A 14,976-nucleotide genomic window follows, 5' to 3' on the forward strand; every position below is an offset into this window, starting at 1 on the left:
TCCACTGGAAATGACAAAAATATAATTTATTAAATATCTTTAGTTTCTATGCCCACTCTTCTATACATGTGACGTTCTATCCTGCATTTTAAAAACAATATGTTATTCTTTCATTTTTTGAAATGAAAAACATTTCATTTCATTCTTTGAAAACATGCTTTTTAATGTTCGTGCCTTTGTACAGTTGTACACTGTCTCCCTAAATAAATAATTCCCTATCATTGGGCATTTAGGGTTCTTCCTCCATTCTTCCCCTAATTTTTGCTTGAATGGACAGCCTAATAAGTATTCGTGTACACTTCTGATTATTTTTCAAGATAAATTTCTAGAAACAGGAACACTAGTCGGTAAATAAACATATTCTTGTAAGGGGGTTAATACAAGCATTGCTGTACTCCTTCCATCAGCTGCGTTCGAGAGAACTCATTTAAAAATCCCCCCAACGCTAGGTTTTAAATATATTTATATTTAAAAGTCTCTGCCATTTTGAAATGCCGGTGCCTCAATGTTGCTTTAATTTGTACCTCTTTCACTACCAGTGACTTTGATTTTTTTCCTTTTTTCATTTAATCACCAGCCACTTTTTCTACGAGAATTGTTTTGCCCATTTTTCTTTAGGGTGCTTATCTTTTTCTTATCCATAGAGCTTTCTAACTGACGGAAACCTGAGTTTTGCTGATGTATACAAAAACAACTAATTTTTGCAGGTTTATTTTATAATCCACCACCTCCCTGCTCTGCCTTATGCAATCCAGTATTTTTTTTTTTTTTTTTTTTTTTTTGCGGTACACGGGCCTCTCACTGTTGTGGCCTCTCCCGTCGCGGAGCACAGGCTCCGGACGCGCAGGCTCAGCGGCCATGGCTCATGGGCCCAACTGCTCCGCGGCATGTGGGATCTTCCCAGACCGGGGCACGAACCCGTGTCCTCTGCATCGGCAGGCGGAGTCTCAACCACTGCGCCACCAGGGAAGCCCCATATATTTTTTAATGTAGTACCCTCCTCATTATCTTTGAAATAATCTGTAATCATAAAATTTATTTCCCTATCTCAAAAGTTAGGAACATTTTAAACATTTCTGATTTGAGGTTTTTACATTGTTTAAATTTATTTTCTTGTTTCAGTGCACTGTAGTGAGAGATTATGGCCTATACAATTTTAATAAATACTCACTGAGCTTTTTCTTATGGTTTAATATATGGCTGCTTTTTGGTGGTATCTATGGACACTGGGAAATAAAATATTGCCTCTCTTTAGAGCAGTGCTGTCCAACAGAAATATGATGTAAGTCTCATATACAGTTTTAAATTTTCTAGTAACCACATTAAAGAAAGGTAAAAAGAAATGGGGAAATTTTAATATATCTTATTTAATCCAATATATCCAGAATATTATGTCAACATGTAATACAAAAATTATTAATAAGATAGTTTACTTTCTTTTTCCTTGTACTAAATCTGCAAAATTTGGTGTGTATTTTACACACACAGTACACCTCAATTAGGACTAGCCATGTGTCAAGTGCTCAAGAGCCACATGTGGCAGGGGGCTACCAAAGTGGGCAGTGCAGCTTTAGAGAGTACAAAGATCAGTGAAAATATTGTAAGTCAACCTCATCATTTTTTCCAGATTCCTTATATCCCTGTTATGTCCCACTCCTACAGAAACAGTACAGCATGTACCACAGCTTCTGCTCACGTCTCTGACCGACTCTGCTCTGTTTGGCTTCCATTTCAAGATACTTTATCATAGTAATCTTTTCATTGTAAAGTGCACCTTTACACTTTGGGAATGGCCTTCCTAATCATACAACACAACATCCAGAAGATCAGGTTTAAATAAATAAAAAGACTGACAGATTTTCTATAAAAACGAGAAAAGATTTTTAAGTGGAAAAAGATACAACTTTTTGTTGAAGAATGTCAGCCTGTTGCCAGCACTTTATCTGTACTAACTCATTTGATCTTCACAACCCTGTGTATGAGCTCAACTTTACAGATAAGGAAGCAAAGGCACAGAGAAGTCAAGTGACTTGCCCAAAGTCACTCAGCTAAGAAGTAGCAGAACTGGGATTCAAACACAGGGAGTTGGGCTCCTGTGCCTGTGTGCATAAATTCTGTGCTACATCACCTCCCTATGTTTTTACTGTGGGAGAAAACATTTGAAACATATAAACAAATCATATCCGTAATATGTAAAAAGATGCTATCAATCAAAAAGACAAACATAAATAACCCCATAGAACAATGGGCAAAGGATAACAACAGGCAATTCATAGAAAAAGAAATGGAAACAGCCAATAAGCATAAGAAAAGATGCTCAGTTTATGTCATCAAGGACAGGCAGGGTAAAACAAGATATGATTTTTCATCCAACAGATTAGAGCAAAAATCAAGAAGTTTGCTAACGGGGTTAGGAGGGTGTGTGAAAATGGCCTCTGTCGCACTGCCGTAGTGTGAAATTTGAACTGCCTTTTTGAATGGCGATTTGGTGGTGTCCACCACCATTGAAAACGCACTTCACTTTTCACCGACAATTTCACTTCCAGGCATCTATCCTACGGCTGTGGTCTCCCACGGGCGTGAAGATGAAGGCACACAGAAGCTCTCCTAACCCAGCTCCACATGACCCATGTGCCCAGGGTCACGTGCACTGCTTCCCTGCAAAGCCCTGCGAAGACCTGCTGAGAGCCGGGCACAGGCTGCCCGCCACCTGCACACTTCTCTCCCCACCGGTGAGCCCCGTGTTTGTCCTTAAACTTATGCGAGCCAGTCGTACTTGCTCTGCAATTACGTCCTTACTTGATAAAAACTAAAGAATTTTCAGTGCAAAGAGAGTTGTTTTTATGAAAAGTAAGCTGAAAGCTCTAAGAGGTCAGTTAAAGGCGAGTTGCTAAAAACAAAAGCAAAATCAAACTGCTCTTGAATAAACAAGTGTAAAATATGGGGGAAAACATCATAAAGATCTACAAGGATTTTGCACTTAAGAGTCTTCACAAGTGTCTAAAGTCCAAAATCACAACGGGCTTTATGACTATAATTTACCAGGAGAGAGAGAGTGAACAGAGCTGGTCCTCCAGTGAGAGCCCAGGGGCCAAGAAAAGGCCTGCAAACATGTGCGTTGTTTGCAATTTTTAAAATAATGAAAATGTATTAATGAGTAGCTTATTTAATTTTAAAACTTAAAAAAATAAAGTGATAAACTTTAACAATACAAAATGACTCACTGTTCCCTTGGGTAACTTTTCTTGCCCTGAATTGTAATCTGTATGATAATATCGTGGGTTTAGTTTTCTAATCAGTTGGATAATTTCTGCCTTTCAGTGGAGGATTTAAGCAATTTACGTTTGTGGTTATAACAGATACATTTGCTATGAACTCTGCCACCTTATTTTATTTTTAATATTTATTTATTTATTTGGCTGCGCCGGCTCTTGGTTGTGGCATTTGGGATCTAGTTCCCTGACCAGGGATCAAAACCGGGCCCCCGGCATTGAGAGCTTGGAGTCTTAGCCACTGGACCACCACGGAAGTCCCTGCCACCTTATTTTATGCTATTTGTTTTTTGTGCTTTTTTACTGTTTGCTTTCCTTTTATTACAAGATCCTTGCTTTCTCTGCTTGTTGCTTTCTCTGGTTGTTGTTGGAGAAGGTTTATACCATGTTTTAAGTCCTACTGGGGCTTATCTCTAAGCTTTCCAAATTATTTTAAATTTATTTCTCTAATTATCAAGGTAAAAAAATAAACAAGTATTCCTCCAGAAACTAGACACTTTTCCTTATTTTGAGGACTACAAAAAAGGCCCCATGGTGGTAATATTGTGTGAAGAAAGCCAAATGCAAAATAGCATTGTATAATCCCTTTTATATGAAAGTCAAAGTTAGGGATAGTGCGAGGGAAACAAAAGCAAAAGTAAACAAATGGGACCATATCAAACTAAAAAGCTTTTGCACAAAGAAGGAAACTATCAACAACACGAAAAGGCCACCTACCGAAAGGGAAAGATGTGTGCAAATGATATATCTGGTAAGGGGTTAATATCTAAAATATACAAAGAACTCATACAAGTCAATATCAAAAAACGAACTCGATTAAAAAATGGGCAGAGAGGGCTTCCCTGGTGGCGCAGTGGTTGAGAGTCCGCCTGCCGATGCAGGCCACACGGGTTCATGCCCCGGTCTGGGAAGATCCCACATGCTGAGGAGCAGCTGGGCCCGTGAGCCATGGCCCCTGGGCCTGCGCGTTTGGAGCCTGTGCTCCGTGATGGGAGAGGCCACAACAGTGAGAGGCCCGCGTACCGCAAAAAAAAAAAAAAAAAAAAAAAGGCAGAGGATCTGAATAGACATTTTTCCAAAGAAGACATACAGATGAGCAACGACACATGAAAAGATGCTCAACATCACTAATCATCAGGGAAATGCAAATCAAAACCACAGTGAGATATCACTTCTCATCTGTCAGAATGGTTATTATCAAAAAGACAACAAATAATAAGTGCTGGTGAGGGCGTGGAGAAAAGGGAACCCTCATGCACTCTTGGTGGGATTGTAAGTTGGTGCAGCCAGTATGGAAAACAGTATGGAGATTCCTCAAAAATTAATAATAGAAGTATCATATGATCCAGAAATTCCACTGCTGGGTATTTATCTGAAGAGAATGAAAACACTAAGTCAAAAGATATTTGCACATCTATGTTCATTGTAGCATTGTTTACAATAGCCAAGATATGGAAACAACCTACGTGCCCATCAATAGATGAATGGATAAAGAAGATATGGTGTGTATATATATACTACGGAATATTACTCATTCATAAAAAAGAATAAAATCTTGCCATTTGAGACAACATGGATGGACCTAGAGGGTATTATGCTAAGTGAAAAAAGTCAGACAGAGAAAGACAAATATTATATTTGCAGTTATAAAAGATTCACTTATATGTGGAATCTAAAAAACAAAACAAAGGAACAAACATAACAGAACAGAAAGAGATACAGAAAACAAACAGGTGGTTGCCAGAGGGGAGGAGGGTAGGGAAGGAAAGAAATAGGTGAGGGATCTTAAGAGGTAGAAATTTCCAGTTGCAAAATAAGTGAGTCACAGGTATGAAATGTACGGTGTGGGGAATACAGTCAATACCTATGTAATGCTTTTGTATGGTGGCATATCATAACTAGACTTAATCAAAACGTTTAGGTGACCATTTTGAAATGTACAGAAATACCAAATCACTACGTTGTGTAACAGGAACTAACATAGTGTTGTAGGTCAATTATACTTTTTTTTTTTGCGGTACGCGGGCCTTCACTGTTGTGGCCTCTTCCATTGCGGAGCACAGGCTCCGGACGCGCAGGCTCAGCGGCCATGGCTCACGGGCCCAGCCACTCCGCGGCCTGTGGCATCTTCCCGGACCGGGGCACAAACTCGTGTGGCCTGCATCAGCAGGCGGACTCTCAACCACTGTGCCACCAGGGAAGCCCTGGTCAATTATACTTTAAAAACGAAAAGCAAACTCAGAAGAGGAGATCAAACTGCGGGGTGCAGTGGGGTGGGGAAGTGGGATAGGGAGGGGGAATTAGATGAAGGCAGTTAAAAGGTACAAACTTCCACTTATAAGATGTAATGTACAACCTGATAAATGTAATTAAGATTGCTGGTATATATATATGTTACATATGGAAGAGAGTAAATCCTGAGTTCTCATCATAAGGAAAAAAAATTTCTCCATTTCTTTAATGTTGTATCTATACAAGATGATGGATGTTCACTAAACTTCTTGTGGTCATCATTTCATGATGCACGGAAGTCAAATCATTATGCTGTACACCTGAAACTTATACAGTGTTGTGTGTCAGTTATATCTTAATAAAACTGGAAGGAAAAAAAGTTAGGGATGATAAAAAAAAAAACCCAAAAGTTAGGATTACGGCTCTGTCAGTGGCTGGTGGACAGCCACCTGTGGGGGGGATTTCTCTGTGGCTTCCAGCACCTTCCACATGGTTGCTTTCAGTGGCATTCCTCAGTCCAGTTCCACCTGCCTCTTGGAGATCCCCCCGACCATGCATCTTCACTTCTGGTGAAGTGGTTCTTTACATCCCCTCACCAGTATCTTTGTGAGAAGCTGGGATAAGCCCCATCAGGATGACGAGACACTACTGACATCAGAAGTTTCATAAAAAAACTGTGGCATCCTTTACAAATCACCGCTTGCAAGTCACACGTGATGTCAGAGGTTAAACCCATCCCTCCTGAGTCTGCGGGGCAGGGCACAGTGAACCTTGGTGGCCCTTCAAAAGTCGAGTGCTACCACGCCTTCTAGAAGAGCAAAGGTATTGTACGAGTCAGCGTCAGATAACCCTCGTCGGGAACTAGTCTCAGTCTTGGTCATTACCTGTGCACACAATCTGCAGTTTTGCCTTTCTATAGAATCTCGCGCAGGAGAACCAAGAGTTAAAGAAGGACAGAACATCTGGAGTCAGGACTGCAACTAGGAACAAGTTCAAGCATGGCTTGAAGGAACATGTGAGCGGAGGGGAGTGGGGGTTGAGGGCGAGAGGGAGCGTGAGAGGATAGAGAGGATGGAATTGGCCCGAACAAGTTAAAAAAAAAAAAAAATCTCTTCACTTTTCCTCTCTGCATCCACCTTTTAACTTTCACGATGACACACACCTGCAGGGTCACCATTTCTTGTCCCCAGTCTCTCCTCTTGCTATTGACCAACTTGTCTCTCTGTACCAGATTTCCCCTCTCTACACAAACAATCTTAGTTCAACTAAAATGAACACTTAGCTAGACTTCTTAGCTACTCCTTTCTATTACTGTTCATGTTTTATTTCTCCTCGCTAGCAGCAAACTATCAGGTGACTCCGTGATCTTGCCTCAGCCTAACTGATGGGCAGTCTGCCTGGACCATCGGATGAAGTGGGAGAGACACAAGTCCCAGATCCCCACACCGTTTCAGGAGGGGGCCGAGGGCTTTCTTTCAGAGCCCCACCCAAGCTTCAAGCGACTGCAAAAGGAAGATGTGGGATAAGACTGTGTGTGAAAAGTAAAGCACAGATGACTAGTTAGTTCACTGTCACAGTGAGTTCAGCATCACCTACTGCATCAGCGTTCAGGCTTACACGGAAATGCCCCCACGACAACAACTAAAGGTTTAGAGAACGCAATCTTACTATCTGACGAAACAGCAATGTGGAGAACACTCAGTACTGGGGTTGAGCTATCCTAGAAGGTCACTGGGTACTTTTTGTTGCCTGTGAATTTTCCTGCATGTTTTGGATGTATGTACTCTGCAAGTAATTCCTCTGGTGAACCAGCCAGGGAGTCTCACCTGGCAGAAGAAGGCTCACCCACGTTGGTTAAAACACCTGTACGTTCTGATTGGAAGCTCCCACCCTAGGGCAGCCCATTACCTCCTGCAGCCTGATCTCCTCCGGCTGGAGGATGTCCAGCACCCCGCTGCTCCGAATCTCCGGGAGATCCTGCCAGAGGTTAAATCTCGAGTGCGGGTTACTGAGCAGGCATATCTGGGGCACAGCCTTCCTCTCCGGTGGGCTTGCAGGCTCCTCCTCCTCCTCCTCCTCCTCCTCCTCCTCTTCATCCTCCTCCGGGGTCTCTTCACTGGCCGGGGACCCATCAGCATTGCCTTGGATTTCTGCATCCTGTTGCCTCCTGGTTTCAATTTCTTGGAGAGTAGATTTATCTCGGTATTCCTGATACAGGAGCCCTGAAATCAAATGGAGTTGTATTGAAGACATGAAAAAGATTTCAGAGGAAGATCTTTTGGAATCACTAAGTCAAGGCTTTGGACGCCTATCAAGGGCAGATGCTCTGCCTGTGAAAATACAAAGAAAGCCAGACCCGCACAGGTCTCAGAAAAGGCTCTATCACTGAACAAACTGCCACTGTCTTCATTTCTTGGGAAGGATCAGTATGCATGAGTTTTTTTTTTTTTTCAACAAAGAATAAAGAAATCCCTGACCAGATTCAAAATCCAGTCACAAAAATATATGCTTTTCACACACATACTTAGCAAACAACAAGAATCCAGAATTTGACGTGTTAATAACCAATGTGTACAGAGTTGATGGAAATGCCCCAATTATGTTTCAGTATCCCAACAGGATGCTTCTCAAAGCCTAAATGCTTCAATATTAAAACTCAAGTATATTCATTGGTGAAATGGGAATAGTTATAAATTCTCATTTTGAAGGAAAAAGCCAATATTTCATCAACCTTATGATTCAAAAGGGAAACATTCCTTTTTTGCTTTCACACTTTCAGACTTACTTCCCTGACCTGAAATAAATGCAGTCTAAGTCTCCAAGGAGATTTGGGGGTACAGAGGAATCAGCAAAAATGTAGCACCTCCACAGGGAAAAATTCATCTTGGATGTCCTGGCTGCAGGGCAGAGGGTTGGTCTCTCCACACAGGAGCAGCGGAAAAGCTTCAGTGGCAAGGGGGCTCCCAGCCCAGGGAGAGGGCAAGCAGGGCTGGGTGGGGAGAGGAAGGGGGCGTCCTGCTGGCGATGAGGCTGGGAGGAGAGGAGGGTCACCCCAAGGGTTTTGTCTATCCTGTGGGCAAAAGGGAAGCCCCTCAGGCAAGCAGCTCTGGTCTACATCTTAGGAGGCCCGTGGATGGGAAGACAGAGGCCATGCCAGTTCTCTAAGGGAGTGATGATGGAGGCCTGAACTGCAGTGGTGGTGGAGGGATAGGGCCATGTGCATGATTCAGGGACAGTTATAAGGTAGAAGACAGGTCCTGGTGATTGGCTGGTGCTGGGTCATGAACGATATCTGGGTGACTAGTTGGCAAGGGGGTCCGGTGGCCCTGTTCAAGGAGATGAGGAACATAGGAGGAGGATCTGACTGCGGAATGGGATGGTGGTGAGATCCAGGTGCACCTGAAGGGAATGCAGGTGGAGAGAACCAGTGGGCAGCTGGACTGGTCTGGAGCCTGGGAAAGCGGCTGGGCCCCTTGATATATCTATCTGTAAAACAAAGATGACTTTCCCGGGAAAGTTCTAACAGGGATAAGTGTACCACTTGTAAAGCACTTTCTCATGCAATGCAGTACAAACATTAGCTATTATTCCTTCTTTAATTGTTAAATATATCTAAACAGTACAAAAAAGGAAGGAAAAAAACAGATGATCTTCAAAATTCTGAAAAATGGCTGGATAAATTATATTCATAATTTATAAATAACAGGAACTCAATAAATTACCTTGTGGATTAAATTAGTTGGCTTCCTATGTTCCATAATGCTAAATTATAAAGGCTTTATGCTAAGTATAAGATTCACTTCAAAAAAAAAAGATCCTGTGATTTTACGTTACAATCCAGCAGATTACAACATGGAGTTAATTTGACAAAGGAATGAAAAAGAAAATCTAAATCTATGCTAAATGCAACCCAGATTGAAGATCTATAAAGACAGAGGTTTAAAGTCACTACATAAACCAGTTCAGTCATGAGCATAAGATATGATTACTATTGCCAACATCAAACCAATTAATCTCCTGTGATTCCGATACTGTTCTAACGGAGGTTTAAGGAAACCAGGATTCCACGAGTTGACTTGGATTCACTTTTCAAAGCTTAGCACAGGGTCTCCCACATAGTAGGTACTCACATATTTGTTGAGTTGAACACCTTTAAAAATGCAGTGTCCAAGCTTCTCAAAAATATCTAACCAATTTGGCATCTTTTTGAAAGTTCAAAAATATGGCTTATGTATGCTACATGGCACATCATGTGTATCATGGGTCAGCATGATGGGTAAATCATGGGTAAATGCTATCTCACATGATGATGTGATACATATGCGGAAAAGAGACAAAAATATCAGCACTGTGGGTAGTTGGGTTGAAAATAATATTTCTGAAATCACATTGTGGCAGACACTGTGGCTGCCTCTCCTCTATCCCTCACAGCCTTTCTTCCCAGCTGGCAGGGAGGGGTTCTGTCTGGGTGCTGACCTAGTCTGTGCCCAGAGAAGTGGATGAATGCTGACTGATCAAAACCACCATGATGGTTCCCTTCCCCTTGCCACTGCTGGGTTTAGACATGAGCATGTGACATGACCTGGCCAAGGAGACTAAGGGGACATCTTACATCTTTAAGAAGGGCTTCTCAAAAAGATGTCCCCCCCCAGGAGACACTTGAAGACAAACCACTCTTTTTTTTTGTTTGTTTTTTATACATGGTTGCTTGAGGATGTGATGCATGGAGCTCTGGCAGCCATCTTGTGATATGAAGCCCAAATGCTGAGAATGGTAGAGGGAAAGGAACTAGGTGGTTGCTTGACTTAATGAACCAAATGCACAATTTCCTACCTCATTCCTGGAGTCAACTGAGATAGAATACTTTCATTCTTTAAGGTCATTTTTTTGGGGGGGCGCTGGATATTCTATTACACTCAGCCAAAGACTCCCAATACAAGTAATCTTAGCATTTTCTTAAAACTTCATACTTCTTTCTGAAGTCTTCAGAATATGAATTTAAACACGCATTTTCCTGGAGTTACTATGATTACAAAGAGTCATCTGACACACTGTGTAACCATTTTCATGACCTGTTTATTTTTATTAGCCTTACCTGAGGAACTATGTTATCTGATTAAATTTTTGTAGTAGAGATATACTGTTGATATATCATGTTTTTCTATTTTCTCTTTTGTACATTCAGTAAGCAAAACTAATTTTACCTGTAAAAGCTGGCACCTGGTATTATATTCATGCAGAATTAGAAGGCTCAGTTCCCATCTCTCCTAATTAAAATGATCTATATCAGGCTGGCTGTGCTACCCTGCAGAAGGAGGATAAGCTCCTGGAGTCCTTCAAAATCTTACTTTCTGAAGGGAATAATTTTTTTCTCTGAATCCTTCGGATAGAAACTTCTAAAGGGCAGAGAATTCATTTATTTTTTAGTGAGCACCTTCTATGCACCAAGCAGTTCTTAGGTGCCAGAGACAACCACAGCACACACACACACACACAATCACAGGGTCTATGATCTTCAGGGCCACCATCAACTACAATGACAATTGTATACCACATCACGCATAGTCCTGGCATCATTTTGTTCTTGCCTGGGTGGGAGCCACTGCAAAATTCAACACAGCGGTCTACAAGATGCCCATATAGTCTTCCCACTTTCCTTCCCCCTTAATTCCACTGTGTCTTTAGGAACGCATTGTCCTTTCCTGATACCTGGCAAAGAATTCACTTCATTCGGTGAGCTAAAAGCAGCTGGCCTCCTGTAGCGATCTGCTTGGCATAAGCCTCGAGCCTATGATGAAGGATGTGAGAAGAAGGCAGCCTCGGTCCTGTGCTTTCATTCAGCACATCTGTTGAGCACCGACCGTGGATCCAGCCCAGGAGCCAGAAACACACAGTCACCATTACACCAGGAGATAGTGGGAGAAAAGCCTCGGAATGTCAGTCTCTACTGTTTACCAAATGAGGAAACTGAGGGCCAGGATGAGCAGGTACCAGAGCTCAGGGCTCCCCTCTCCCAGCTTTGAGCTTATGCCACGGGCTCTCCAGGAAGGAGGTCTCCACACGCCCACACTGCAGAAGGGAGCCTCTCTCTCCGTGAGAGGAGGCATGGATCTCCCCACTCCCACCTCGATTTCCTTCCTAGTGCCGACATTGATCTCAGCCAGAGGATCCCTTTCTAGAGGGTGGAATTTGAGGCTTCCAGCACATGCCAAGGCCGAGGTGGCCCTCCTCTCTATAAAGGGCAACGTGGCAGAGGTGGAAGAAAGGGATTTTCGGGTGTGTTTGTCCTCAGATCAGCCCCTCTCCATTTCCACCAGCAAACAAAGGGAAAAGCCGCCACCACCATCAGCACCCAGCCCGACACGCAGGGGGCCCGCTAGGAACAATAGCCCTGGAGTCAGCGCTGCTTAACAGCATGCAGTGTGCGCTCCACCCTCAGCTTTGCAAGGGCTCAGCTCCTCCCAGGGTTCAGCCCAGAATAAACCCCAGCCAGGGAAAAGGGAACCTGCCCAAAAAGTCTTCTAAACACGGGTCTCCTGGGGCAATGGAAGCTCCTCTTCCATTGGAGACACTTCATGTCCGTCTGAGTGTTTGGGATGGAGAACAATAATGATGAATTTAGGAAAAAACATTCTCAAGCCCAAATTTTAATTTAACGAATGAACTGCTGCTCTGACCACCCTGAAGAACAGAAAGATTTCTAGGCGGTACCATTCCCGAAGAACCCACGTCACCCACTTGTGGCCACCTCTGGTGATGAAGATGAGAACTAGTTTGATGTCATCAGCAATTTTTGACTTTTAAATGCGAGTGCTCGGGTTTTTGGGACGCCTTCTCAATCCACTTTCTGCTTTCACAGAGCTTCAACTGCAGCTGTGCAGGAGCTGGACACGCGGGTTGTGCCCTGCACTTCTGGCCATTCTCTGGGCAGGCAGGTGGAGCCAGGCTTCCCTTCCTAACCCAGGGGCCTCTGGGGCTCCCAGCTTCTCTCTACCTTTCCTTCCCCTGTGCAAAGTCTGCCACTGCCACCCCTTCCTGAATTGCCCCAGTCAGCCTGACTCTCTCCAGAAGTCCCCTCTGCAGGGTCCCCTCCCTTTCCAGGTCTTCTCCAGGCCCCCGGGTGGGGATGGCGGGGGATGCATGGAGCCCCCCGTCCTGCATGGCCCATAAGCACCTAACCCCTGGACTTTCTGGCAGAAGACACAAGAGGACAGAGAGCCCTCCCCAGGAAAGGCCTGGGCAAGCACATCTCTCCAAGAGAGCATGAAACAAATGCATTTGCTAAAGCCCAATTATACAGTCACTATTAAAACGTGGCAGTTTTGCCTCTGGAACCATTTAGAACCAAACATGTCAGTAACCTTCCTTGTCAGAAACATTTGTCCAGGGGAAATGCAAGGGCATCCCACAAGCAGGGGAGCCCTCAGAGTCCACCAGGAACCCACGTTTCCCCCAGTGACGCCCCGTCGCCGCTGGGGACACCCACCTATTTGTTCGATGAGGTTCCTCCAGGAGTCGGCGGGAATGGGGTGGATCATCTGCAGGGCCTCGGTGAGCGTGGTGGGGCTGTCGGCGAGGGCCGGGCACTCCTCGGGTGTGGCCTCATTTCCCAGGGTGGAGGACGACTCGCTGCCAGAGAGAGAGGAGAGGCAGGAGCCGGTTATTTTTAAGCAACGACACACCTCGGCCAGCTCGCGAGAGGCGTCCGCACAGGCGGCCCTGGCCAGATGGACCCTGACTGGGATGTCCAGGCCGAGCGGCCGCCGCCGCTCCCTGCCACGCAGGCCCCACAGGCCCTTTTTGTCACCGCACCAGGGCGCGACCGGGTAATTCATTCCCACACCAGCCCGCCCAAACCTTCATGTTTTCGGAGCTCGCGGGCAGGCGTCGGAAACTTGGCGCGTCCTGCCCGCTTCGCGGCGCCGCCCCGCCGCCCGGACGGGTCCCGCGGCCAGGGGCCCTGCGCTCGCTGCGCACCCCGCGCCGCTCGCTGTCACACGGCCCACGGCCCCCTTTGGGTAGCGATCCTCCAGTCCCAGGGCCACGCGGCGCGGAGAGGGGCCACCGAACGGGACGCGTGCGCGCTGGGCGCCCGAGAGAGGGCGCGGGAGGCGGCCCGGGGCAGGGACAGGGGTGTCGGCGGTCCGGCGGGGGAGCACCCCCGACCCCAGGCGGCGTGCGGGCACGATGGCTGCCGCGGGAGGAGTGAGGGGCTGCGGGGCCCGCGGGGCGGGGGGCGCGGGACAGGCAGTTCGGGTAGGCGTCCCCGGCCAGGGACGCAAGCTGGGGCCACAGGCGCGCAGTGGTGGCGCGCAGGGGTCGGGACGGCCGCTCGTCCTCACCTGCCAGGGAGGTGTCCCGCCGCTGAGTCGCGCGCGTCGCTCTCCGAGGTGGAGCTGTCGTGGTCCACGGCGCAGGCGGCGCTGAAGGCTGCGGCCAGCAGCTCCATGGGGGCCGGCAGCCAGGCAGGCTGTGGGGCCGGGTCGGGGACCGCGCTGGGGACCCGGAGCCGGGCGGGGGGGCGACGAGCGGGCTCCGGAGCAGGGTCGCAGCGCGCTTAGCTGGAGCCGGAGCTGCCGCTGCCGCTGCCGCTGCCAAGAGCTCCAGCAAGGCGCCCCGGCGCGCGCCTGGAGGCTCCCGGGGTTGCCACGGCAACGGGGGAGGCGGGTGGGGCGCGCGCGGCGGGGGCGAGGCCCGGCGGTAGCCGGGCGGGGGAGCCTGGCCTTGGGCGCGACCCAGGGCCCGCGGGCGCCGACTGCTGCCCGGGACCGCCGGCCAGGTCCGCGCCTCCCTCCTCCGCCGCGGCTCTGCCCCGGCCGGGGAGACGAGGAGGGCAGGATATGGGTGGGGGCCGGCGAGCTGCGCCTTCGTCTTCCCACCCCCTCCTCGCCGTCTGGCCAGATCCCGACAGCTCGCGGGGCGAACTTGGAAGGTAGGGGCGAGGTGACCCTCTGCCCGGCGCGCCCTCGAACTTCCGCCTTGCCCACCCCACGCATCCTATGAGGTCCTTCACAGGGACCCGCCCGGAGACCCCCGCCTCTGTCGCTCCGGGCCCAGCCTCGAGGGACCCTCAAGGATATCCGCTCCTGACCTGACTATGGAGAGGGGGCCAGCGCGGAAGCCTCTCCCGGACGAGTCTGGCTGCCCCCAGCTGCCCCGAGGTCCTGGCAGCACGGGGTGGGTATAGGGGAGGGAGTGGAGGAGAAACAAAGTGCCCCCAAGCCTCCACCCGGTTTCCCTGCCCGGTCACATGACTTTCGGAATCTGCACCTTTGTGTTAGCTAGTTCAACTCGCTTCCGGATACAGAGAGCAAGCAAACATGGGAAACAGGAGTCGAGGGGAGTGTGAGTGGTCCCGTGTGACTTGGAAATCTAGAGGGACAGCTCCAAAATCCGACTCCAAGTCCAGCAAGAGAACTGGAGCCCTCCCCGGTGGCCTTCTCTGAGGGCAGCCCCTCCGTTCCCCGCTCCC

At 47.2% G+C, this 14,976-nt stretch overlaps 1 protein-coding gene across 1 annotated transcript in view; it reads right to left on the bottom strand.

The window, feature by feature from the left end:
* Positions 1-14,099, bottom strand: part of NGEF (neuronal guanine nucleotide exchange factor) — a 48,097-nt gene extending 33,998 nt beyond the window's left edge. Inside the window, exons 1-3 of the mRNA XM_081243049.1 lie at positions 13,847-14,099; positions 12,991-13,133; positions 7,413-7,726 (exon numbers count right to left, since the gene is read on the bottom strand). Of these exons, the coding sequence (XP_081099175.1) occupies positions 7,413-7,726; positions 12,991-13,133; positions 13,847-13,953 (564 nt within the window). The 5' untranslated portion in view covers positions 13,954-14,099. The remainder of the gene's footprint in view (positions 1-7,412; positions 7,727-12,990; positions 13,134-13,846) is intronic.
* Between the last annotated feature and the right edge of the window lie 877 nt (positions 14,100-14,976).

Source organism: Mesoplodon bidens, assembly GCF_964165515.1.
Source record: "Mesoplodon bidens genome assembly, chromosome: 8".
Classification (NCBI taxonomy): domain Eukaryota; kingdom Metazoa; phylum Chordata; class Mammalia; order Artiodactyla; family Ziphiidae; genus Mesoplodon; species Mesoplodon bidens.